The sequence below is a fragment of the Ogataea angusta genome (assembly GCF_019207475.1).
Source record: "Ogataea angusta isolate 61-244 chromosome Unknown 61-244_NODE_9_length_489604_cov_89.567313, whole genome shotgun sequence".
In the NCBI taxonomy this organism is placed as follows: domain Eukaryota; kingdom Fungi; phylum Ascomycota; class Pichiomycetes; order Pichiales; family Pichiaceae; genus Ogataea; species Ogataea angusta.
Genome location: NW_025065223.1, coordinates 293,968 through 315,330, shown reverse-complemented (window position 1 = coordinate 315,330; position 21,363 = coordinate 293,968). Strand labels below are relative to the sequence as shown.

Below are 21,363 nucleotides of genomic sequence, written 5' to 3'. Positions count from 1 at the left end.
CTTGTCAAAAGTGGAAGGTTTTAATACACAGGTGAATATTTTTCTAGAAAATTTCGTGCTCACGTCCGTCTGGGGATACTTTGTGCACAGCCCGGATCACGGGGACGGTTTCAGACTTTGGTTACATTACATACACTCTATCTTCTTCCTCTCAGCATGCTCCGCGGATAGATCTTGCGGCGCGTCTGGGTGTTTGGGGGAGGCGTGGTGGATGGCGCGGCAGAGAACACCGAGGAAGGGTCCACGTTGGCCGAGCTGGAGGCCCCCGTGAAGTCGAAGTTTGGCGTGGCAGACCTGGACGGGTTGAACCCGCCAAACGTGGACGGCGTCTGGGCCTGGGGCTGAGCTTGGCCGAAATGCGTGCCGTCCAGGTTGAAGATCTTGTTCTGCTGCTGCGGCGTCGACCCGCCAAACACAGACTGTCCTGCGCCTGGGTTGGTGAGCGAGCCCGAGAGCCCAAATCCGGGCTGTGCAGGCTGTGCAGGCTGCCCGAACGCAGACGAGCCAGATCCGGCAGAGTTGGCCGAGCCGTTCGCGCTGTTGGCCGGCTTGCCGAACGCGAAGCCCTGCGACGTGCCGAACGAGAACGCGGGCGCCGGCTGAGCAGCGGGAGCAGCGGGAGCCGCTGGTTTTGGTGCGGCACCGAACGAGAAGCCAGACGTGGACGACGACGGGGTCGAGGCTTGCGCGGCAGAGCCAAACACAGAGCCGGAAGCAGGGTTGGAAGCCGTGCCCGCAGGGGCTCCAAAGCTCGAAGAGGCAGGAACAGCGGCGGCCTGCGACGGCTGGGAGCCGAACGAGAACGCTGGTTTGGCTGCGCCGAAGCTGAACGGCTTGGACTCTGCGGGTTTCTGTTCGTCCTTTTCAGCCGGTTTGGCGCCGAATGAGTTGCTCGAGAAGCTGAATGCTGGCTTGGCAGTTTCCGACGGCTGGGTTGCCTGTTCTGCTGGTTTCGGGCCAAACGAGAAGGAAGGTGTGGCAGGTTTGTTAGGCTCGTCCTTTTGCTGTGTCGTTTCAGCCGGCTTAGCACCAAACGAGAACGCCGGCGTTTCTGGCTTCTTGGCCGGCTCTGGCTTGGCCGGCTCTGTTTTGGAGCCGAACGAAAACGTTGGAGCCGCAGGTTTGGCAGATTCCTCTGCCGGCTTGGAGAAAGAAACAGCAGGGGTCTGTGGTTTCGAGCCAAACGAGAATGCGGCAGAAGGCGCAGGCTTGCTCTCCTCCTGGCTCTTTTCTTCGTTTTTCTCCACGGCTGGCTTCGTCTGGCTTCCAAAGGAGAAAGACGGCAGAGCAGCTTTGTCAGCGGAGTCGGCAGGTTTGGCACCAAACGAGAACGCCGAGCTTGGTTTTGACTCTGCCGCTCCTTTTTGCTCAGGCTGCTCAGGTTTCTGCTCGGGCTTGGAGAACGAAAACAGCGGTTTTGCGGAGTCTGTGTTGAATGAAAATGCAGGAGCCGGCTTGGACGACTCGTCGGGCTTGGATCCAAACGTAAACCTCTTTCTCTTTGGCTCTTCGTCTTCGCTTTTTCCTGCTGTGCTTGGAAGCGACACCGAGGGAGCAGACGAGCCGTTCGAAAGCGAAAACGACGGAACGTCTGGCTTCGAGTCCGCAGACTTCGGCACCGTGTCCGCCGCCTTGAGCGAGAACGTCGGCGAGTCTGTCTGTTTTTTGTCCGTGAATGTGAATGCTGGGGTTGGTTTCAGTGGAGCAGACTCCAGGGGCTGTTCTGGCTTCTTCTCGGGCACAAACTTCGGCTTTGTTGCCGTGTCGAACGAGGTCGCCAGCTTCTCGGGGGCAAACTGCTCGTCTTTCTTTGGTGCAAACTTTATTTTCTCGGTCAGAGGCTTCACCTCCACCTTCTTGGCCTCTGGCTCTTCGTCGGTGTCGTCGTAGTCGAGCACGGCCTTGAAGATGCCGTGCTGGTTGAGCCGCTCTTTTGGGATTTTCTGCACCGACGTGGTCTTGGTTGCAAGTTCCGGGGCATGCTCAACGGTCTCGACAGAGGTGTCGACGTACTTGGAGCTGGCAGACACGCTGGACGACGTGTGCACAAGGTTTCTGGTGTGGTCGCGCAGGTACGCCATTCGCGATTTGCGGTACTTGTCCTGCTGCATTCTCCGTTTGAGCACTACCAGCTGAGCGCGTTCTATAGGGTCGATTGAGAACGAGGGTGTTGGCTTTTTGGGCTGTTTTGGCGGAGGATGGCTCGCCGACGCGGACGCCTTGCGCTTGGCGGCCGCCGGGGGCGCTGGCGAGCGCGCGGTGCCGTTGAGCACGGTCTCGTCGCCCAGACTCGTGGACTCTGCCTTCAGGCTGTCGTCTGCGTCGCGGAGTCTCGAGGACAGCATGTTGTTTTCACGCTTGATGGACTCGTAGTACTGTTCCAGCTGGCGGGCGGTGATCGGCGACGACTGGGAGCGGAACGAGTCGTGGTTGAGACTGAGATTAGGGGCGATGCTGGTGTTTGGTCTCGACGGCTGTGATCCGGACACGTCGAGATGGGCGTCTTTGGGCCGCTGGAAAATGTTGAGGATGCTGCTCGTGAGTTTCTTGAGCTTGGACGGCCGCGCCGACGGGTCGGGTGTCCCTGAAAAGACCCTTTTCAGCGAAGACTCCATGTTTTGTTTCAGGTCGCTAAAAAGACTAGTATCCCGTGCAACTGCCTGTTTTTTTCCGGTTGGTGCTTCAATGTATCGCGGTGCAGGTCGCTGGCGCAGGAAGGAAGGCTGGTTCTGTGCAGCGGCGGCGGGCTTGTCTGGAAGTGTTGGGCCGTTAGACAAGATAGTTTTGCTAAATAAAAAAAATAGCGGGCCGGGTAAAACGGTTTTTCAGGCTCGAACGGTATGAAGAACGCAAATAGAATAGTGGAAACGCTGAGGGCAGATCCGCAGGCAGGATTGGCGGAGCTGGAGCGTCGGCTGGGGCCAGCGGGAAGCGTGCTTGCTGGTCCAGAAGAGCCAATAGGTCCCGAGGACTGGCAAGTCGTTACTGACGAGCTTCTGGAGATGCTGGCCGTGCCAGAGACGCGATGGACGTGGTTCCGCCCGACAGAACCGTGCGAGCAGAAAACCTCACGCCTGCACAAACAGGTGCAACTGCAGGCTTTGCGGCTGGCGCTACAGTCCACCTCAGGGTACGACCGTCTCAAGCTGCTAGACAAAGTCTCGCTCTACTACGACGAGCGCCATCCGTGGTCGTCCCAGGAGTCTGCCGAGGCCGTGCGCGACATCCTGCGTCGGGTGGACCCCTCCAAAGACGAGATATACTCGCTCATGGACGGCTACGTGCCCATGTTACGCGAGTTTGGCAAGGCCAGCCAGCAGCACACAAAAGTGTCTGCTCGTGGGTATAGAAAGTCGCAAAACGCGGCCGACGTGTTCAGAGACACGCCGCTCGTGGGCCGCGGCCCCGTGGGCGAGGACGACCGGATCAGAGCAAAGTATATGGCGAGAATAGGCAGTCTGGCTTTTTTGGTGGATTTTCTCCAAGGTAGCGACATAGAGGCCCGCTGGAACGTGGTTTTTCTGCTCCTGCTGCACTTTCTTGACGACCACGACGTGCTGGTCAAGAGCGCCGCGTGCGAGGTGCTCCGGACGGTGGTGGCAAAGGTGAATACGCCGCCAAGTGCGAAAAACATCATTGCGCGAAGCAGCGTGGCAGGCCTGCTGCTGGACGCGATTGCGCCGTGTTTGCTGGCGCTGCCGACGCTGACGCCGGCAGCAGAGTCGCGGACGGTGCTGCCGACGGCATACGCGGCGGCGATAGCCGTGCTGACGGCCTCGACGGACGCCCCAGACGAGCTCGAGAAACAGATCGCGTGGCTGCTCGTGGACTACGCGCTGCCGGGCGTGGCGCGCGCGGGCGAGTACCCGGACGTGTGCGGCGCGCTGCTGGGCGTGGTGGCGACGGACCTGCTGCCCAAACTGGGGCCGTTCGCCGCCGTGGTGGCCAAGCAGACGTGCTACGGCGTGCTCGAGCTGCTGCGAAACCCGTACACCGCGTTCTCGCCGCCGACGATCGACGCGGCGGTCGACGTGCTGGGGCAGCTGGCAGCAGGGCCCCGCGGGCTGGCGAGCGTGCGGTACGACGTGCTGGCGTGTCTTCTGAAGGTGGCGCAGCGGCTGCACAAGTACGACGTCCGCGGCGCCGACGGCGTGCGGGCAAAGGTCGCGCGGTTCGCGGTGCAGCTCGCCCCTACACAACAAGAAAGAGACCGCGTACAAAATTTTCTTCTCCACCTGGCACAGTGAAGACAAGACGGATGCCCAAGTTTCTGACTCAATCGCGCGAGGCGCTGCGCGAGAAGTACGTGGAGATCAACCGGCGCGAGAAGAGCCGGCTGGTGGACACGATGCGGCACCGGGGCCAGTCGGCGTGGGCGCACGAGGCCGGCGCGCGCAACAGGGACCGCAACCGGTACAGCGACGTGTTGCCGTTCGACAAGAACCGCGTGCGGCTGCGCAGCGGCGACAACGACTACATCAACGCGTCGTGGATCGAGCTGACGTGTGGCGACGGCGTGGGGCGGTACATAGCGGCCCAGGGCCCGACGGCGGCGACGTGGCGGCACTTCTGGCAGATGTGTTTCGAGCAGTGTGCGCAGGAGGTGGTGATTGTGATGCTGACGCCGCTGGTCGAAGGCGGGCGCGAAAAATGCTACAAGTACTGGTCGGAAAAGGATTTCCGCGCCGGGGACGGGCTGGTGGCGGAATTTGGGGGCGCGCGCGAGAGCGAGGGCGGGCATTTCACGGCGCGGCACTGGACGCTGCGGGACGAGGCGAGCGGGGCGGTGCGGCCGGTGACGCAGTACCAGTTCCACGAGTGGGCGGACTTCAGCGCGCCCGAGCAGGCGGCGTCGCTGGTGGAGCTGAGCGGGCGCGTGCACTCGCACAAGACCGCAGACCCCGTGGTGGTGCACTGCTCGGCGGGCGTGGGGCGGTCGGGCACGTTCATCGCGGTGGACTACTTTCTGCAGCACTGCACGGCGAGCCTGACGGCGCCCGACGCGGACGACGCGCGCGAGGACCTGATCACGCCGGTCAACAACCACGAGGTGCGGGACCCCGTGCTGGAGATCGTGCTGGAGCTGCGCAGCCAGCGGGTGCTGATGGTGCAGCAGTTCGAGCAGTTTGCGTTCATCTACGACTGCCTGCGGCAGTACTACATCGACAGGTACCTGAACCGAACGTGAGCGGAAAAACGAGATGTATTACTGTAGACGGGGCATCACACGGTGGTGCTGTTGGACTTGAGCTCTCTGAGCAGCTGGATCTTGCGTCTCCTGGCGTTGATGAACCAGTTGGAGAGCTGCTGGTTGGTGAGGCCTGTCTTTGCGACGAGCTCCATTTTCTCCTTCGAGTTGGGGTACGGGTGTTCGAGGTTATCGTTCAACCAGTTGAGCAGGATAACCGTTGTCTTTTTGGGCAGGTTGGAGCGCTTTTTCTTGCAGTACTTGGCGCCGCAGTCGGAGTCGGACGACGGCGAGGCCGGCGCGTTGTACTCTGGGTCGGGGCGGGCCGCGGCGGACGGCTGGCCCGGGCTGGCGGGCTCTGTGAGCGAGAGTCTCGGGAACGAGAGGTGTGGCAGCGAGCGGTGCGAAACCAGGGGCGGCGGCAGCTGGTACTCGAGCACGGAGGAGAACGAGCTGGATCTCGAGGAAAGCGGCGAGTAGGGGAACTGCTGCACGGGGCTGGGCAGAATAGGCATGGCGGAAGGGTCGAAGGTCTGGGGCGGGAATTTGTTGATGGAGTCGAGGACCGAGGAGTCCAGGATCCGCTTGATGGAGGGCAACTGTACACGAGGGCCCGGGGGCGAGTCGTATGGCGAGGATGGCGGGGTGAGCCGCTGGGGGCCCGCGTACTGTGTATTGATGAGACTGGACACTTCCATGGTTTTTCAGAGAGTGGAAAAGTGCCAGGACAGTTGCTTAATATATGGAGCACGTCTTCCTGAACAATGGGTTCGGCAGCTGCGTGAATAATAGCACCAGAACGGCCATTCAGGAGACAGGTCTATCGTTTTCAGCAAAAAAAAATGCGACTACGACGCACGAGACAATAGGCTGCGGCCAGGAAATTCTATGCGACCGAGCGAAATGGCTGAATTGGGACAATCTAATGTGCCGTTTACTGTTCGGTTTAATAACCTGCCAGACGCATAGCTAAAATTTCGTGGTTCTGCCGACGGAAGTTCCTCGAAAATGTAAAAACACCGCCTGGTTGCGGTTGCGTTTCAAATCACGCTGCCCACCGCACACGCCGTAAACAGCAACCTTGCCGCCGTCGCGTGTCATGTGCCCACGCCATCGCGCGCCTGCCATTTCGGCGCCTTGGTTCCTGAGTGGCTCGACTGGCCCGTTCCCATTCTGCGCGGTGGCGCTTGCCCGTTCTCGCGCGCTGATCGGCTTTTCCGCGGCCTATTGTGCACAGTGGGCTGGCCCTACGGTGGCACAGAAGATCTTCGCCAGGCCGCGTTGTGACAAACTTGACTTGTGTTGTGACGTGGAGTCACGCCGGAGTTCCCGACGGCTCGGCTCAGCCGACGGCATGCGGCATGCGGTTGTATTGAGCCTTCGGGTCTACAGCTGTCAACAGCAAACAATAAGCCTTTTAGCAAACGGTGCATAAATGACAACGCCTTAAAACCGCCGCAGCCTTCGGACCTCCCGACGCGGTGCAAATAGGAATGTCCTTTTCGGTTTTCAGCCGACCACCCGATTGCAGATTACCTAATGTGCATATGCATGATGCATTCCCCCGAACACCGTTTGACAGGTATTCTGGTGAAACGCACCCCGCCGCCAGCCGCCAGCAGCCAATCATCGGCGAAAAATAACCTCACCTGAAAAAAAACCACACCCAATCTGGAATTTGGCCGCCATCATGAACACTCCATACTTTCCCTTCTCCTCCTACCCGCCTCCTACTTAGCATGTCCAAACTACAATGCAGTCCTCGATGCTCTCTATATTACGATGCACTTCGGAATTTTCCACCGAGCAAGTTACAAATTCGTAGTCACAGTCACAGTCTTGGCATTTATCAGCAGCGTGGGAGGCAGTCCATTGCACCAGGTGTCGAGATTGGTGACGTAGTCCAGGCAGCTTCTCTCGTCCTTGTGCAGTCCGATCTCCGGAACGGGCAACGTCGAGAATATTAGAGCCGTGTTGGCAGACGTGCTGCGCATGAGCTCGTTCAAAATCAGATACTGCGCCGTGCTGCTCAGCTCGTTGAACGAAAACACCGAGTCGTCGTACGCAGTGGCCGCAAGAGCGGGCGACACGCTGCCCGACAGCGCGCCCTGCTCGGCCCCGTCCTGAACAAACATGATGGACGGCTCGTTACCCTGTGCGTTCTCCAAAACCTGCGAGTTGGGCATTGTGTCTGCAGAAAATGTGGACACTTTCTGCCGCAACAGCGACGTCGACGACTTGAGGTTCCGCAGCATTGGCCGCCGCAGATGCTGCACAGACGGCTGGTACACGGGCGCCGTCGGCGGATGGGGCTCGTGGCGCGAGATCGACGACGCCGACGACACAACCGACTCGCTGTCGGAAAACGAGTAGTCGTCTTCTGACGACGAGGCGTCTGCCAGCGTCTTGTGGAGGTCCACGTTTGCTATGCCGTTCGAGACCATTGAGAACGCCACGCCGTTCTTGCGCATGTAGCTGCCCGAGTACCGTTTTCTGTTGCCCGCATGGAACTTCCTCACAACCTTGGAATTGATCTGTATGTTGGCCACAGGCTTGGGCGCCGGCGCGGCAGAACCGCGCATCTCCACCACCGCCTGCCACCACTCGTCGTTCTCGAGTCGGGCGTCCACCTTGCCCGTGTCAAACCCGTCCTTCTCGCCCTTGGCAATGTAGTTGTACGTGCCAAAGTTGCCCGACTCCAAGCAAAGCACCACCGCCTCGGCGTTGATTCGCAGTATCTCGAGCAACGACCGCAGCCGCTGCTTCTCCTCGGCAACGTCCCGCGTGTACTCCACAAACACCACCACGCGCAGCCGGTGCGTCTTCTTCCAGCACGGCACCGTGTGCAGAATGGCGCCCAGCTGCAAAATCAGGGTGTACGTGTCGAAGTTGTTGGTCCTGATACTCTTGCCCGACTTGTTGGTCACGTGACTCGACATCTGGATCGGGTAGAGGTCGATGCAGCGCTGTTGCGAGTCGTGGAGCTCGTTTTCGTGGTTGCTAGGGATGTGCAGGCGCGGGAACCCCTTGGCGACGGCGATGTTGCTGTCCAGCAGCGACAGGTCTTCCAGCACTTGCACCCAGTTGCACAGGCCTATGTGGTCCTCCTGGATGCAGGTATCTGTGGGCAGTCCGGAGAGGTTGACGTTGACCTGTTTGGAGAATTCCGGCGTTTTGGACTCGAAGTTCATGCTTCTGGGCAGTTTCTGCGTTTTATACTTGGACAGGTCGTAGAACCCGACTATGGTGATGTTTGGTTTCATTCCGCCCAGTCCCGATCCCAGAAACACGTTGCGCACTCCCCAGCAGAACGTGGGCGCGATGGCGATCTGCACAAACGCCTTCACCCCCGACACGTCGCGGAGCTTGATCCAGGCGGACCGTTGGCGGTTCAGATCGGCCACACGGTCCTGGAAACTGTCTGCCACCACGACGTGGCCCAGGATGTAAAGACCGCCTTTTTTCAGGTGGTTGCAGAAATTGATTAGTTTCCAGCTCGTGCGCGGGTTGTCCACCAGCAGCAGGATCTGCGGACGCCAGTACTTGACGTTATCCTGGCGCAGTTTCAGGAGGTATTTGCGCACCTGGTGGTAAATGAGCGACTGCGACACGTCTCCCCACTGTTTTGGCGGCGAGATGTAGTGGATGAACAGGACGAGCGCCATGAGCATGATGAAGATGAAGGACGCGGATATGCCGTCGACAACAAACATTGCCGCTCCGGACGCCAGCGTGCCCAGTAGGGCGGTGGTTGTTCCGAAATAGCGGAAGCTGGGCCTGAAGTTGGGGGCCGAGCCGAGCTTCAAAAGGAAGCAGGCCACGTTGGTGACGATGAATGTCATGAGGAAAGCCATGGTGATGAGCGTCGCGATCTGGTTGACGTCGGCAAACAGAAACAGCTGGCACAGCAGCCATGTGAACAGGATGCCGTAGACGGGGCGTGTGCCGAAAACGCGCAGGCCGGGCAAGATCTCGTCGATGGCGATGGCCTGGAGCAGTTTCGCGGCGCCCACGAGGCCGACAATCACCGAAAACACGGACGTCGACACCTCGCCGACGATAATCAGCAGCGGCGACAGATTGACCGTCTGCAGCACTTGCACGTCTTTGTACAGCAGTTCGCGCGGGATGGAGCATCCCATGGAGATGATGACCAGCAGATAGCACACAAACGTGATCAGCAGGCCGCTCAGCGTTCCCAGCGGGATGGATTTGGACGGGCTTTTCAGGTCGCCGCTCATGGACGCTCCAGCAAAGATGCCTGCTGTAGCAGGGAAGAAAATGCCAAACACGTCTCTGAAGTTCTCTCTGCGCGGCAGTTGCGAGCCTGCGGCGCCTTGGGTGAAGTGCGGGAGCAGGTTTTCTGTGAACGTGGACCACGAAATGCCCGTGTAAAAAACGTCGTTTTCTTTGGAGTAAAACGGAGCCACCACGAGCGACGACAGAGGCACCGACAGCGTCGACAGAATCAGCAGAAAACACAGCAGCGAGCCCGCTTTGGAAACTGTCTGCGAGCCAATTAGCGAAATCACCGTGCAGAGAGCCAGAAACACAGTGCTGTAGATAAACTGGAACCAGTAGTCTGTGGGCAGCAATTTCCACACGACGCCGGTCTGGCTGTTGAAATTGTACAGCAGCGGCTCGATCAGGCCGGCCACGTTCAGCGCAGAGTTCAGGACCTGGCCAATGTAGAAAATGATGCCTATTGCGCCGCCGAACTCCACTCCCAGACTGCGACTGATCATATAGTACGCCCCGCCGCCCTTGACGGTCCCGTTAGTGGCGATGGCGCTCACGGAGAGCGTCGTGAGCAGGTCGATGCCGTAGCTCATAACCAGCAGCAGCAGCGTGCCCAGAATGCCCATCTGGCCGAGAACAAAGCCGAACCGCAAAAACATCAAGATAGACAGCACGTTCAGGATCGTGGGCAGCGTGACGCCGTTCATCGTGTTGAGCTTGTGGGGCTTTTCGTCCGTGCTGGGGTCCGCGATCGACCCGTAGTCGGGATGGCGGCTGCGGAAATTAGACATAGAGGGACCAAAGCATGCGAGCAAGTATAGCGACTAGAGGTTAAATAAATAAAATAAAATAAAAAAAATAAAATAAAATAAATAAAATAGACTAAAAAATATTTATTATGAGCCTGTTTCCCAATGCTGTAAGTAGCCCTGGAGTCGCGGGCCAGCAATTAACCAGTGCAGAGGAGAAGCGACGCGCGCGGCTGGCGAAGCTAGCGGCGTGGAAGAAGAAGAAGGAGGCCGAGGCCGAGAAAAAGCCCGTTAAGTTCACGGCAAAGGCAAAAACAACGCCCAAGAAACCCGCCCGCCTGATGCGCAAGAACCTGCTTGACGGGCCGGCAGAAAGCGCGGAGCAGACAACTGACGACACTCCGCTGGACCTCGACACGCTGCTCGAAAACATGGAGCACGGCCAGCACAAAGACAGCGCCGCCGCACTCTTTGAGAGCGACGACGACGCGCCCTTAGAGTCCGACACCGACGCAGACCACCTGGACCCGGCCAAACTGCTCCAGGCCATCAACGACAAGAACAAAAAGTCGGTGCCCGAACACCCTCCCAGCACACATCCGTACACCAGACACCTCTACTCCGAGAGTGCGTTCATCAGCGCGCTGTCGGCGGACGAGGTGGACTCGTTGCGGCTCCGCGACGCGATCACCGTGCGCGGCAAGTCTGTTGCGCGGCCCATCATCACCTGGGACCATCTGGGACTGCCCGTTTCACTGCGGAGCGCTCTGGACTCTCTAGGTTTCGACGCTCCGACGCCTATCCAGTGCGAGGCTCTTCCGAACGTGATGAGCGGCCACGATCTGATCGGGATCGCCAAAACAGGTTCCGGAAAGACGCTTGCGTTCCTGCTGCCCTTGTTCCGCCAGCTACTTGCGAATCCAGCGGCGCCGTCTGTGCGTGCTCTAGTGATGACGCCGACCAGGGAGCTGGCGATGCAGATATTCAGCGAGAGCAGCGTTTTTCTCCAGGCGCTCGGGCTGCGTGGGTGCTGCTGCTACGGCGGGCAGTCGATTAGTCAGCAGATCGCGGAGATCAAGAAAGGGTGCGACCTGGTTGTCGGCACGCCGGGTCGGATCATCGACCTGCTGTGCGCGAACAATGGCCGTGTTCTGCGGCTCAGTCATGTGACGTACCTGGTTCTGGACGAGGCCGACCGCATGTTTGACATGGGGTTCGAGCCCCAGGTGATGAAGATCCTGAAAGTGACGAGACCGGACCGGCAGACCGTTCTATTTTCGGCAACATTTCCTCCGCGGATGGAGGCTCTCGCAAGGCGGTGTTTGGCAGACCCGGTCGAGGTGCTTGTTGGTGCCAAGAACCTGGTGAACGACAAGATCGCGCAGCAATTCGAGGTTCTGGACGAGGACCAGAAGTTCGGCCGCTTGCTGCAGGTCCTGGCCCGTTTCCAGAGCACAGACTCGGGCAAGGTGCTGATTTTCGTCGACCGGCAGGACAGCTGCGACAGTCTGGCAAATCAGCTCATCATCAAAGGGTATCCGACGCTGTCGCTGCACGGCGGGAAAGAGCAGCTCGACCGGGACGGCATTATTTCCGACTTCAAAAGTAGCGTGATCGATATATTGGTTGCTACGTCGGTTGCGTCGAGGGGACTGGACGTGCAAGACCTGAACCTGGTGGTCAACTACGACTCGCCCAACCACATGGAGGACTACGTGCACCGCGTGGGGCGCACGGGGCGCGCAGGCCGCTCGGGAACGGCCGTCACGTTTGTCACGCGGCACCAGGAGCGCGCTGCCAGCGACATCGTGAGGCTGCTGGAACTATCGGGCGCGCAGCCGCCTGCAGAGCTGGTGCAGATTGCGAGCCGGTTCCGCGAGAAGCTCAAGCGCGGCGAGGTAAAGTACGGGTCGGGGTTTGGGGGCCGCGGGCTGGAGAAGCTGGCCGAAATCAGGGAGCAGAAAAAGAAGCTCGACAGAACGCTCTACGAGGGCGAAGACCTTTCCGAGACGAACGACGACGACGACGAGACGTCAGAGGTGCCGGCAGAAAAACTGAACAATTTCCAGGTCGTCTTCGGCAGCACGAAGCGCGCGCAGGACTCTGCCGTCCACCACGCGAAAATGAACATCAACGACCTGCCGCAGAGCACGCGTTGGCACATGTCCAACAAGGACAACATCAACAAGGTCGTGGAGGCGACCGGCACGTCGATCACGACCAAGGGCCGCTACTACGGGCCGGGCAAGGAGCCCGGAGCCAAGGACGACCCGAAGCTGTACCTGCTGATCGAGGGCGACAACGAGATGAGCGTGCGCCAGGCGGTCGAGATGTTCAAGCGGAGTCTTGTCGAAGGTCTGAAGGGTTCTCTGGACGAGCGCAAGCGCAAGTTCACCATTGTGTAGTCTATATGTGCTGCTAATAGAGCTGTGGCTATGCGCCAACTTTCTCGAACGCAAAGGCGAGGTAGAACGAGCACGCGTCTCTGTCCTCGCCGCTGACGCCGTACGAGCCGTCCTCGCGCCGCAGCGACTCCACCACGGGCGTCGGCAGCTTTTTGAAGTAGTTGGGGATCTCCTTGTTGAAGAGCTCAAAGAAGTTCTTCTTGTACCGCAGCTCCAGATTGTACGACTCGCACAGAGCGCGGAACGTCTCGAACGGCACAACGTACTCCGGCACGTTGTCGACGGCGTCCACGAGATAGTAGTTGTACACGTTGCCGAACGGATTCGCAAACCTGGCGTCCCTGGGCGGCTCCGACGGGAACTCGACCGAGTAGATCGAGTTGCCCCATTTGCGCTCGCCAGGCCCCAGTTTGTTGACTTTCCAGCGGATGAAGTCGGACGACGGGATCGTCCCGATGAACATGCCGCCCACCTTGAGCGAGCGGGCCACGTTCTGCAGCATGTTGCGCACCGTCAGCTCGGAGTCGAACGCGTAGTGCATGCAGAACTGCATCGACACGGTGTCGAACTGGAGGTCGACCTGGTCGCGGAAGTCCTTCAGGATCTGCGGCACCGGCACGTTGAACGCGTCTCCCGTGGCGAAGACGGCCTCGAAGTGGAATCGCGAGCGTTTGTATCGCGTGACGGCCTCCTTGATCGAGAGGTCCGACAGATCGATCCCCACGTACGACTTGGTCTGCACAGCCTCCCATTTCGCCATGTCGCCGCCCTTGCCGCACCCCAGGTCCAGCACGTTGCCCCCCGGCCGCGCGTACTTGTGGATCAGGATGTATTTGATGCAGTTGTTGAACGAGCGCAGCTTGTAGATCTTCGACTCTGTGCGGCGGGTCTTGCGCGCGTGGTGCGTCTGCTGGTTGTATTTCTGTCGGATGATCTCGTCCTTCTGTTCCTGGTTCAGGCCAACGAGGCTCTGGCCCGCTGGCGACGGCGACGCCGTGCGCACGTCGGAAGGAGCAGACTCGTCTCGCTTGTGGGTCCCTCTGAACTTCTTGACCCGTCTTTTCTTCTGCACCGGCTCCAGAGGGCCTGTATCCACGGCCCTGCCGTCGCTTGCCAAACTGCGGCGCGGCCCCACGTCAATGGGCTCGTCTTTCCCTTGCGCACCGTGGGACATGAAATAAAAATAAAATATTTTTCCCGATTTATTTCTTTGTTTCTGTTATGTCCTCTCGCAGAACTAGACGACAGCCAGAGCCACAGAAAGATTACGGCGACTCAGAGGAAAACCGCTCGTACGACGAGGAGTCGCTGGAGGAGGTCACTCGCTGCATCTGCGGCAACGACGAGCTGGTCATCCCGGACGACGCAGGCCCCGAGTTTGACGACGTCGACACCGGGTTCTTCATCCAGTGCGAGTCGTGCTCGGTGTGGCAGCACGGGTTCTGTGTGGGCATCACCGACGAGGACACGGCCCCGGAAAAGTACTGGTGCGAGCAATGCCAGCCGCAACACCACGACCTGTTTACAGACAAGTATGGGTTCCGCAGAAGCAGGTACAACCCGTACCAGGAGATGAAGCGCCACCGGCGCCGCCAGCAGGCCCAGGACGCGGCCGGGCCCGCTGCAAGCGCTGGCTCGGGGTCCGGGTCGCCGCCTGCGGCGGCCGCAGAGACGGCGTCGAAGCCGGAAATCAAACGAGAGCGAGACAAGAGCGAGGAGGAGGGCGAGAAGCGAAAACGCGCGCGCGGCACGCTCAATTCGAGAGACGCGGAGTACGAGCAGATGCTCAAGCGGGTGCTGGAGGAGTCGGCCAAGGAGAGCGGCGTGCAGCCGGACGACGTGAACCTGTCGTCGTCGAACGAGTCTGCGTCGCGGGAGACCCGGTCGCGCAAGAAGGTCAAGGACGACAACTCGCAGGAGGAGGACATCACACAGCACAGCAACCTGAGCCTGCCGCAGAAAGCAACGCCGCCGTCGTCGGCGTCGTCGTCGGCGTCGAGCAGCTCGAAAAAGAGCAAGAAAAAAAGAGACGAGCCAGAGGACAAGAAGAAGGCCAAGATCGAGATCTCGGACGAAAAACCGTTCAAGCCGAACCTGCCGAGCCAGAAGATCAGCATGAACGAGATGCGCAGACGGGTGTTTTCCATCATGGAGTTTGTCTCCAACATCCAGGCCGAACTGTCGAACGAGGAGGATTTCAAGCGTAGTCTGCTCAACTACACGAGCGAGGACTCCACAGACGAGATACTGCGGCTCCAGAGGCTACTGATCGAGTGCTACAACGAGTCTGTCACGAAACTGGACTCTCTAACGGAAAAACTGAATACATGGGAAAAGTCGTACGGCTAGTTCATTTCAGCCCGATAAACGTGTCTGAGTCCAGAATGTGTGTTCCGCCAATCACGATTTTCACGCCAGGGTTGAGCTGGTTGAGCTCGGCAACCAGCCGGGCCTCCTCATACGTCACGCCGCCCACAATGAAAATAACGAGCTCCTGGTCCGGGATCTTGTCGTTGCCCGTGTACGACTCCAAACCGTTTGGTTTGAGCAGCGCATAGTTTTTCGAGTTGAGCTTGTTTTTGAACAGTTTCATCAGCACCTGTTTGAGCCGCGGGCTGTGCTGCATGTACACGTTGCCGTCGGTGTTGTTCTTGAAGCTGATGCCGTTGACGGTGCCTCCCATCGTCGAGTTGGACACTTTCTCGAAGATGGACTCGCCGTCGTCGTGCAGACGCTGTGCCGCACCGCTGGTCTGCAGCAGGCGTTTGACCAGGTCCAGCTTGTGGCTCGGGAACCCGAGCTGGTGCAGCTGTCGAGTCAGTCTGGAGAGCTGGTTGGAGGGGTGCGACTCGTACCGCAGCGCGTACACTGCCAGGAGCTTCAGTTTGGTGTCTTCGGACAGAGGTGCCACAGGGGCGCCGTTCTGCAATTTTCTGTCAAATAGCAAGTCCTCGAGCTCTGCGAGGTCGCCGCTGCTGTTGTCGTTTGTGGCGAGCGACTGTTGCAGCTCGCCTACCTCCCACAGCCGCAGCTCGTTGATCTTCTTGTCGATCTCCGTGGACAGCAGCATGTGTTTCGACAAATTGATGGACGTTTTCTTGAACTCGGGGTAGTTCTCCAGGAAGAACTTCATATCTGTGATGGAGCTGATGTTGGAGCTGGTTTTCGTTTTGGTCTTGTATGTCTCAATAAACCTCTTGAGGCTCTCCGAGAGGTCGCCGAAATTAAGGTACATGGACTCTTTGTAGAACTGGTCTGTCTGCTCGTTGACCACCACCTCCTTGAGCTCTTCCGAGATGTTGTGAACGCGCGACATGTTGACGGTGTTGTTGTGGATCCCCAGCAGCTCGTGGATCATTGCTTGGTACGTCCAGGGGAAGAGCAACGGGGTAATGGGGTCGTTTTTGCGGTCCAGAATGAGCAGCGACGGAGGCGAGTCTCTTGCCGGCAGCTGGCCAAAGAGCATCTGGTTGGAGTTGATTTCGAAGTTCACCGCGTTGGCGAGCTTGGCGCACATTTTCGAGTTTGTTTCGAAGCGAATGACAGGCTTGTATTTGAGCGAGAGCAGCAGCGACATGAGGCTCTGCAGAGACTGGTCGAACGCCGCCGGGTCCCAGGAGTCGCGGACGAGCGGGCCGTACGGCGAGACGACGTTTGGCACGACAAACAGCGCCTTGTTGACCACGAGGTAGTCCATAAAAATCTCCACCACTTTGGAGATCATTTCCATGTCGTCCGACTCGGCAAGGCGTTCCAGCTTGGAGTTCGACACCGAGTTGTTGAAGAAAATGTCGTATTTCTGGTAGTTTGGGTTGGCGACTTCGCGCGACAGGTTGGCTATCGTCTCCAGGCTGGGCTCGAGAAAACAGATACACGACAAGTTGCGCAGACTGTCTCTCTGGAAGTTGTCGAGCTTGTCCACGAGAAACACGTCTTTCTTGAGCAATTCCGACTGTGTGGTGACCATTGAGATCACCGCGGACGTGGTTTTGTCTAGCAGCAGAACGCGGATCTTCTCGACGGCGTCCGTTTCGAGTATGCGGTCCAAATAGTGCTGGGCAACTGTGTAGAGGTCCATGGGGAATTAAAATAAATAAATAAAATTGATGAAATAAAATAATTTATTTCCCATGTCCACCCATCTCCCCCGAGGCAAGTCGTCAAACTCCCTCAAAGACGAGCCGAAAAAAAAGGCGTTGAAGAAGTTCACCGCGGGCAAGGTGAGCCGCAACTCCTCGTACGGAGCGCACCTCAACAAGCTCACGCGGATCAAGAGCAACGACTCCGGGGGCTCGTCCTCGAACGAGCCCGAACGACCCAACTTCCAGCGCTCCAAGTCGTCCGCAGACATGCTCCGGACCCTGTCGTACAACAAGCTGACCAATCTGATCACCGCAAACGAGCGAACAAAGAGCATGACCAACCTCAAGATGCTCAACACAAAGCCCTCCAAGTACAAGCTCGCGCTCGACGCCAAGCCAGACGGCTCTGTTTCTTCCGACGACGAGGAGGAGGTCGACACGTTCGACGACACCGGGCGAGATAGCTCGTCGCCGCCGCGCCAGCAGTTCTACGATAAGAGCTACGTGCTGTCGCAGTCGTCCGGCCAGGAGCGGCCGATGTACGACGCGCCGCTGCAGGCTAGCGAGAGCTCGAGGCCGTCGTCGTCGGAGCCGTCGCAGTCGTACCACGAGCCGAGCGTGCCCGAGACGCCGCCGAGCTCGACGCCCACCAAGACGTCTGTCCAGACCCGAACGCAGCAGAAGCTCTGGCTGCAGCGGGAAAACCTGCACTCGCTGGCCGACATGGCCGACTCCAACAGCGTTTTCGCGTCGAACGTGACGCGGCTCGCGTTCGAGCAGCTCTCGCGCGAGTTCCTCTCGATCCGCAGACACAGCAACCCGACGATCAAGTCTCTGGCGCGGCTGAACACGAGCTCGCTCAGGGTGAAGAAAACGCGGGACCCGGAGCAGCCCGACCAGTTTGCGGGCGCCGTGGCGGACTTCGGCGACGCGGTGGACCGCATGTGGAAGAAGAACTGCGCCGACTTCGAGCAGCAGCACAAACTGCACTACGACGCGCCCGAGCGCAAGAAGCCGGCCCAGCCCCAGCCCCAGCCCGTGCGCCAGTACGGCCACCCGCCGCCCACCACGCGCGCGCAGCAGCAGGCCAAGCGGTCCTCGCAGAACGTGGTCAACCTACAGAACTAGACCTGTGTATATTTATTGGCTCGACGGCACTCTGAACCGCGAGTACTGTCCTTCCAGATATATCCGCTGTAGCGTTTCCTCGAGCTCGCCCGCCTGCTTGAGCTCCAGGTACTTGCGGTACAGCCGCAGCGCCGAGTGCGCGTCCTCGATCGAGTCGTGGTTGCCCGTCTGCACTCTGTCGTTGAAGAGCTGGTACATCAGGAACTTGAGGCCGAGCTTGCGTTTCTCGCGCTTCAGGTAGAACAGCTCGGCCGTGTCGCGCACCTGCTGCGGCGGGACCTGGATGTTGATGGCGCGGAAGTCGCCGCTGAGCGAGTGGCCCACAAACACGCACCCCAGGTTCAGCAGCAGCCAGATCTTGCGGTACGCCGTCTGCAGCGTCACGACGGTCTTGCTGCTCTTTTCCGGCGTCAGGTCGCCCGGCTCGATCCCGGAGAACGACGTGATGTAGTCGTTGATCGTCGACTCGTCCGTCAGAATGTAGTCGTCGATGAAACACACGCCCTCCTTGGGGCCCTCGCCGCGGATCACAGAGACTCTGGCCAGCGACACTTTTTTCGGCCGCACCAGCACCTTGGCCCCGCTCGAGCGGAACAGATACTCCTCGGGCGCGAGCAGCACAAACTCCGCGTCGATCGCTACCAGCGTGCCCGGCTTTGGCGCCTCGGCCCGCGTCAACAGCTCGTACTCGATCACCTTGCCCTCGCGCGTTCCCTGCGCGAAGTGGTCGCGGTACAGGATCGAGTCGTCGATCACAGCTTTCCACCCGTCGTAGTCAAACTCGCGCTCGGAAAGGTCCTGGTACACCGCCACCACCGGCCGCTTCCACCAGTACGTCAGGTTCAGCGCCTCGTCCTGGGAGATTCTGGTCACCAGAAAGTCGTTGAACAGATACCACTCGCCCTGCGGCGTGCGTGTGAGCGTCACGAGGTGGCTGGTGTTGTCTCTGGACGTGATCTGCGCCACGTAGCCGACGAGCTCGTACCGCGTGGCGGCGCCGGCCACGGGGGTCGTGCGGAAAAGCGGCCTGCCCGGGCCCGCGGCGGCGTAGAACGCGGGCACGAGCCAGTTCTGGAACCGGCGCACCTCGTTCAGCTGCTCGTTGTCGAGGTCGACGTGCAGCACCAGCACGCGCGGGAGCCGGCCGACGCGCAGCGCGGCCTCGATCGCGTGGTAGCCCCCGCACGAGTCGCAGACGACGCTGTGCTGCAGCGTCTTGTGCGTCGCGGCCTCCAGGTAGTTGAGGATCGTGAACTCGGCCGGGACCAGCGGCGGCGGCGGCAGCACGTTCAGGTCGAGGGAGTACACGTGCGCGGTGGTCACGTGCTCGAGCGAGCAGAAGCGCGAGCGCAGCGTTGTGTGGGCGGCGATGCCGCACAGCTGGTGCATGTGCTGGGGCACGGGCCGGCGGTAGAGCTGTGTCTCGTCGCGCGCGAGCTGCTCGAGCAGGAACTTGTTGAAGAGGTGCACGAGCCTGCGCTGGCCGTGGTCGTCACGTGCGCGGCCGTCCGCGCTGAGCAGCCCCAGCTGGCGCGGCTGCGGCAGCGAGCTGAACAGTTTCTGGAAGTTGGCGGCCACCACGTTGCGTCCGTTCGCCTTGACCAGCATGTCCATGAGGTACCCGAGCTCGGCCAGGATGCAGTCGTCGTACTGGACGTCCTCGGCGAGCGTGCGCACGACAAAGTTGAACAGCGCGGGCGTGAAGCGGTACAGCTGCAGCACCGCGTTGGTGTACGAGTTGTCGACGTGGGACTCGAGGCCGGAGAACTGCGTCGCGTTGTAGAACGTGAAGTCGAAGTCGTCGACGCCGAACTTGCTGTACAGGATGTCTGTCTTTTTGAACGCGTTGGGCACGTCGCTGCCCGTGGGCGTGCACACGAACGCGTTGGCCATCATCTCGCGCGTCGCGCGGATCCTGTCCTCGTTTTCGTCGTAGTCGTCCTCGCGCTCGCTCAGAAACTTGGGGAACAGCGCGTCGTTGTCTCTGCGCGCGGTGAGCAGCTCGTGGCGCGCGGCGCGGTTGCGCGGGCCGTACTTGCGCGCGTCGTAGCGCGCGATGGCGAAGCCGTTGATGGTGTTTTTGTCGCGCAGGATCTCGGGCTCGATCGGGCGCGGCAGCTTGCCGACCTCGAACTTCATGTCGGCCGGCCACGCCGACAGCAGCATCGACTCGTAGCGCGGCAGCTTGAGCAGGTTGAACGGCGCGTCGGACTCGAACGAGAGCGCGTTCTCGCGCGGCACGGGCTCTGCGTCCAGCGCCGCGCGCACGGGCTCCTGCGAGAGCACCGCGAAGCTGGGCGGCCGCAGCAGCTGGTCCGTCCACAGGTGCACCGTCTGCAGCGCGTCGACAAAGGCCAGACACTCGCCCGTCGACGACACGTCCGACAGCGTCACAAACGCGCTCACGTCCGCCTGGTACAGGTGGATGCGCGAGGGGTCGAAAACGTCGATGAAGTTGATCTGGCCCATGCTCGACAGGATCACCGCCACGTTCGGCAGCTTCGGGTGCAGGTGCACCTGCAGAGCGCCCGCAGGGAACGCCACCGGCAGCGCGAGGCTCATTTTGCGCAGGTCGAACACGTTCACCAGCGGGTCCAGCACGTACTGGTCCTTGCGCACCGAGTAGCCGCACGTGACCAGCACGTTGTCTCTGACGGCGATCGACGAGAGCGCTGCCGAGTGCGCCTTCCACGACTTGAGCACCTCGCACGTCTTCGGGTCCATCACGTCGACCGCGCCGTCCGCGCGCCCCAGCACCACGCACCGCAGGTTCGACTGCATGTACTGCACGGGATGGGCGTACTCGAGCCGGCCGGACACCGCGCCCCTGGTGAGGTCGATGCGCAGCAGGTTGGCGCTCGTGCCCACGAGCAGCTCCGTCTGCGTGTTGGACGTGTACGCCATGGACGAGAACTGCACGTCGGGCGGCGCCGCCACGGTGTACTTTGTCAGGCCCTGTTTTGTGCCGAACCGGACGCCGTCGGCCGCGAGCGACACAAGGCCCTTCTTGTGGTTGAGGAGCTGCAGCACAGGCAGTCTGTGCGCGCGGAACGAGCAGTACAGCGCCAGCTTGAGGCCCTCGTACGAGTACACGTACCCGTGCGAGTCGCCGAGCCAGAGCAGCTCGTGCGCGTCGTCGAAGAGCAGCGCGGTGACGACCTTGTTGGAGTGGTCCTGCGGCGCGTGCGGCAGGCTCTTGGGCACACGGACGCCCGGGACGCTAATGAGCTGCGGTTAGCAGGGGGGGACAGATACTTACCTCACGCCAGCCGTCCATAATTAAGTAAACACCTCGAGCCGGGAATAATTAGTTTTATCAGGAAAAAAAAAAAAAAAAATATTGCGAATTACTATGCTCTCGAAACTGGCCATCGGTCTCAGAAACGCACGGCCGCTGTTTGCAGGCGTCGCCGGCCTCGTCAGAACGTACAAGGTGCGCACGTCGGTCAAGAAATTCTGCTCGGAATGCTACATGGCCAGACGCAAGGGCAGACTGTATGTCCTGTGCAAGGCCAACCCAAAACACAAGCAGAGACAGGCGTGACTGCGGGCTGTCTATTCTGTACATACTA

At 60.1% G+C, this 21,363-nt stretch overlaps 12 protein-coding genes across 12 annotated transcripts; 4 read left to right on the top strand and 8 right to left on the bottom strand.

The window, feature by feature from the left end:
• Positions 1-137: 137 nt before the first annotated feature.
• KL928_004349 (uncharacterized protein) lies at positions 138-2,615 on the bottom strand (the record flags this gene model as incomplete). Its single annotated transcript, XM_043205037.1, has 1 exon — positions 138-2,615. The coding sequence occupies one exon, from the start codon at positions 2,613-2,615 to the stop codon at positions 138-140; it is 2,478 nt and encodes an 825-aa protein (XP_043058416.1).
• Positions 2,616-2,840: 225 nt separating this feature from the next.
• Positions 2,841-5,188, top strand: KL928_004348 (uncharacterized protein; the record flags this gene model as incomplete). Its single annotated transcript, XM_043205036.1, has 2 exons — positions 2,841-3,456; positions 3,582-5,188. The coding sequence occupies 2 exons, from the start codon at positions 2,841-2,843 to the stop codon at positions 5,186-5,188; spliced, it is 2,223 nt and encodes a 740-aa protein (XP_043058415.1).
• A 35-nt stretch (positions 5,189-5,223) lies between these two features.
• On the bottom strand, positions 5,224-5,886 carry KL928_004347 (uncharacterized protein; the record flags this gene model as incomplete). The annotated part of the gene is made up of 1 exon (XM_043205035.1): positions 5,224-5,886. One exon carries the CDS (start codon positions 5,884-5,886, stop codon positions 5,224-5,226), a length of 663 nt encoding a protein of 220 aa, XP_043058414.1.
• A 271-nt stretch (positions 5,887-6,157) lies between these two features.
• On the bottom strand, positions 6,158-6,621 carry KL928_004346 (uncharacterized protein; the record flags this gene model as incomplete). Its single annotated transcript, XM_043205034.1, has 2 exons — positions 6,158-6,412; positions 6,481-6,621. The coding sequence occupies 2 exons, from the start codon at positions 6,619-6,621 to the stop codon at positions 6,158-6,160; spliced, it is 396 nt and encodes a 131-aa protein (XP_043058413.1).
• A 378-nt stretch (positions 6,622-6,999) lies between these two features.
• On the bottom strand, positions 7,000-10,218 carry KL928_004345 (uncharacterized protein; the record flags this gene model as incomplete). The annotated part of the gene is made up of 1 exon (XM_043205033.1): positions 7,000-10,218. The coding sequence occupies one exon, from the start codon at positions 10,216-10,218 to the stop codon at positions 7,000-7,002; it is 3,219 nt and encodes a 1,072-aa protein (XP_043058412.1).
• Positions 10,219-10,325: 107 nt separating this feature from the next.
• KL928_004344 (uncharacterized protein) lies at positions 10,326-12,581 on the top strand (the record flags this gene model as incomplete). The annotated part of the gene is made up of 1 exon (XM_043205032.1): positions 10,326-12,581. The coding sequence occupies one exon, from the start codon at positions 10,326-10,328 to the stop codon at positions 12,579-12,581; it is 2,256 nt and encodes a 751-aa protein (XP_043058411.1).
• Positions 12,582-12,609: 28 nt separating this feature from the next.
• On the bottom strand, positions 12,610-13,755 carry KL928_004343 (uncharacterized protein; the record flags this gene model as incomplete). Its single annotated transcript, XM_043205031.1, has 1 exon — positions 12,610-13,755. One exon carries the CDS (start codon positions 13,753-13,755, stop codon positions 12,610-12,612), a length of 1,146 nt encoding a protein of 381 aa, XP_043058410.1.
• Positions 13,756-13,802: 47 nt separating this feature from the next.
• KL928_004342 (uncharacterized protein) lies at positions 13,803-14,930 on the top strand (the record flags this gene model as incomplete). The annotated part of the gene is made up of 1 exon (XM_043205030.1): positions 13,803-14,930. The coding sequence occupies one exon, from the start codon at positions 13,803-13,805 to the stop codon at positions 14,928-14,930; it is 1,128 nt and encodes a 375-aa protein (XP_043058409.1).
• Position 14,931: 1 nt separating this feature from the next.
• Positions 14,932-16,659, bottom strand: KL928_004341 (uncharacterized protein; the record flags this gene model as incomplete). Its single annotated transcript, XM_043205029.1, has 1 exon — positions 14,932-16,659. One exon carries the CDS (start codon positions 16,657-16,659, stop codon positions 14,932-14,934), a length of 1,728 nt encoding a protein of 575 aa, XP_043058408.1.
• A 52-nt stretch (positions 16,660-16,711) lies between these two features.
• On the top strand, positions 16,712-17,791 carry KL928_004340 (uncharacterized protein; the record flags this gene model as incomplete). The annotated part of the gene is made up of 1 exon (XM_043205028.1): positions 16,712-17,791. The coding sequence occupies one exon, from the start codon at positions 16,712-16,714 to the stop codon at positions 17,789-17,791; it is 1,080 nt and encodes a 359-aa protein (XP_043058407.1).
• A 12-nt stretch (positions 17,792-17,803) lies between these two features.
• KL928_004339 (uncharacterized protein) lies at positions 17,804-19,180 on the bottom strand (the record flags this gene model as incomplete). The annotated part of the gene is made up of 1 exon (XM_043205026.1): positions 17,804-19,180. One exon carries the CDS (start codon positions 19,178-19,180, stop codon positions 17,804-17,806), a length of 1,377 nt encoding a protein of 458 aa, XP_043058406.1.
• Positions 19,181-19,283: 103 nt separating this feature from the next.
• Positions 19,284-21,359, bottom strand: KL928_004338 (uncharacterized protein; the record flags this gene model as incomplete). The annotated part of the gene is made up of 2 exons (XM_043205025.1): positions 19,284-20,965; positions 21,143-21,359. The coding sequence occupies 2 exons, from the start codon at positions 21,357-21,359 to the stop codon at positions 19,284-19,286; spliced, it is 1,899 nt and encodes a 632-aa protein (XP_043058405.1).
• Positions 21,360-21,363: the final 4 nt, after the last annotated feature.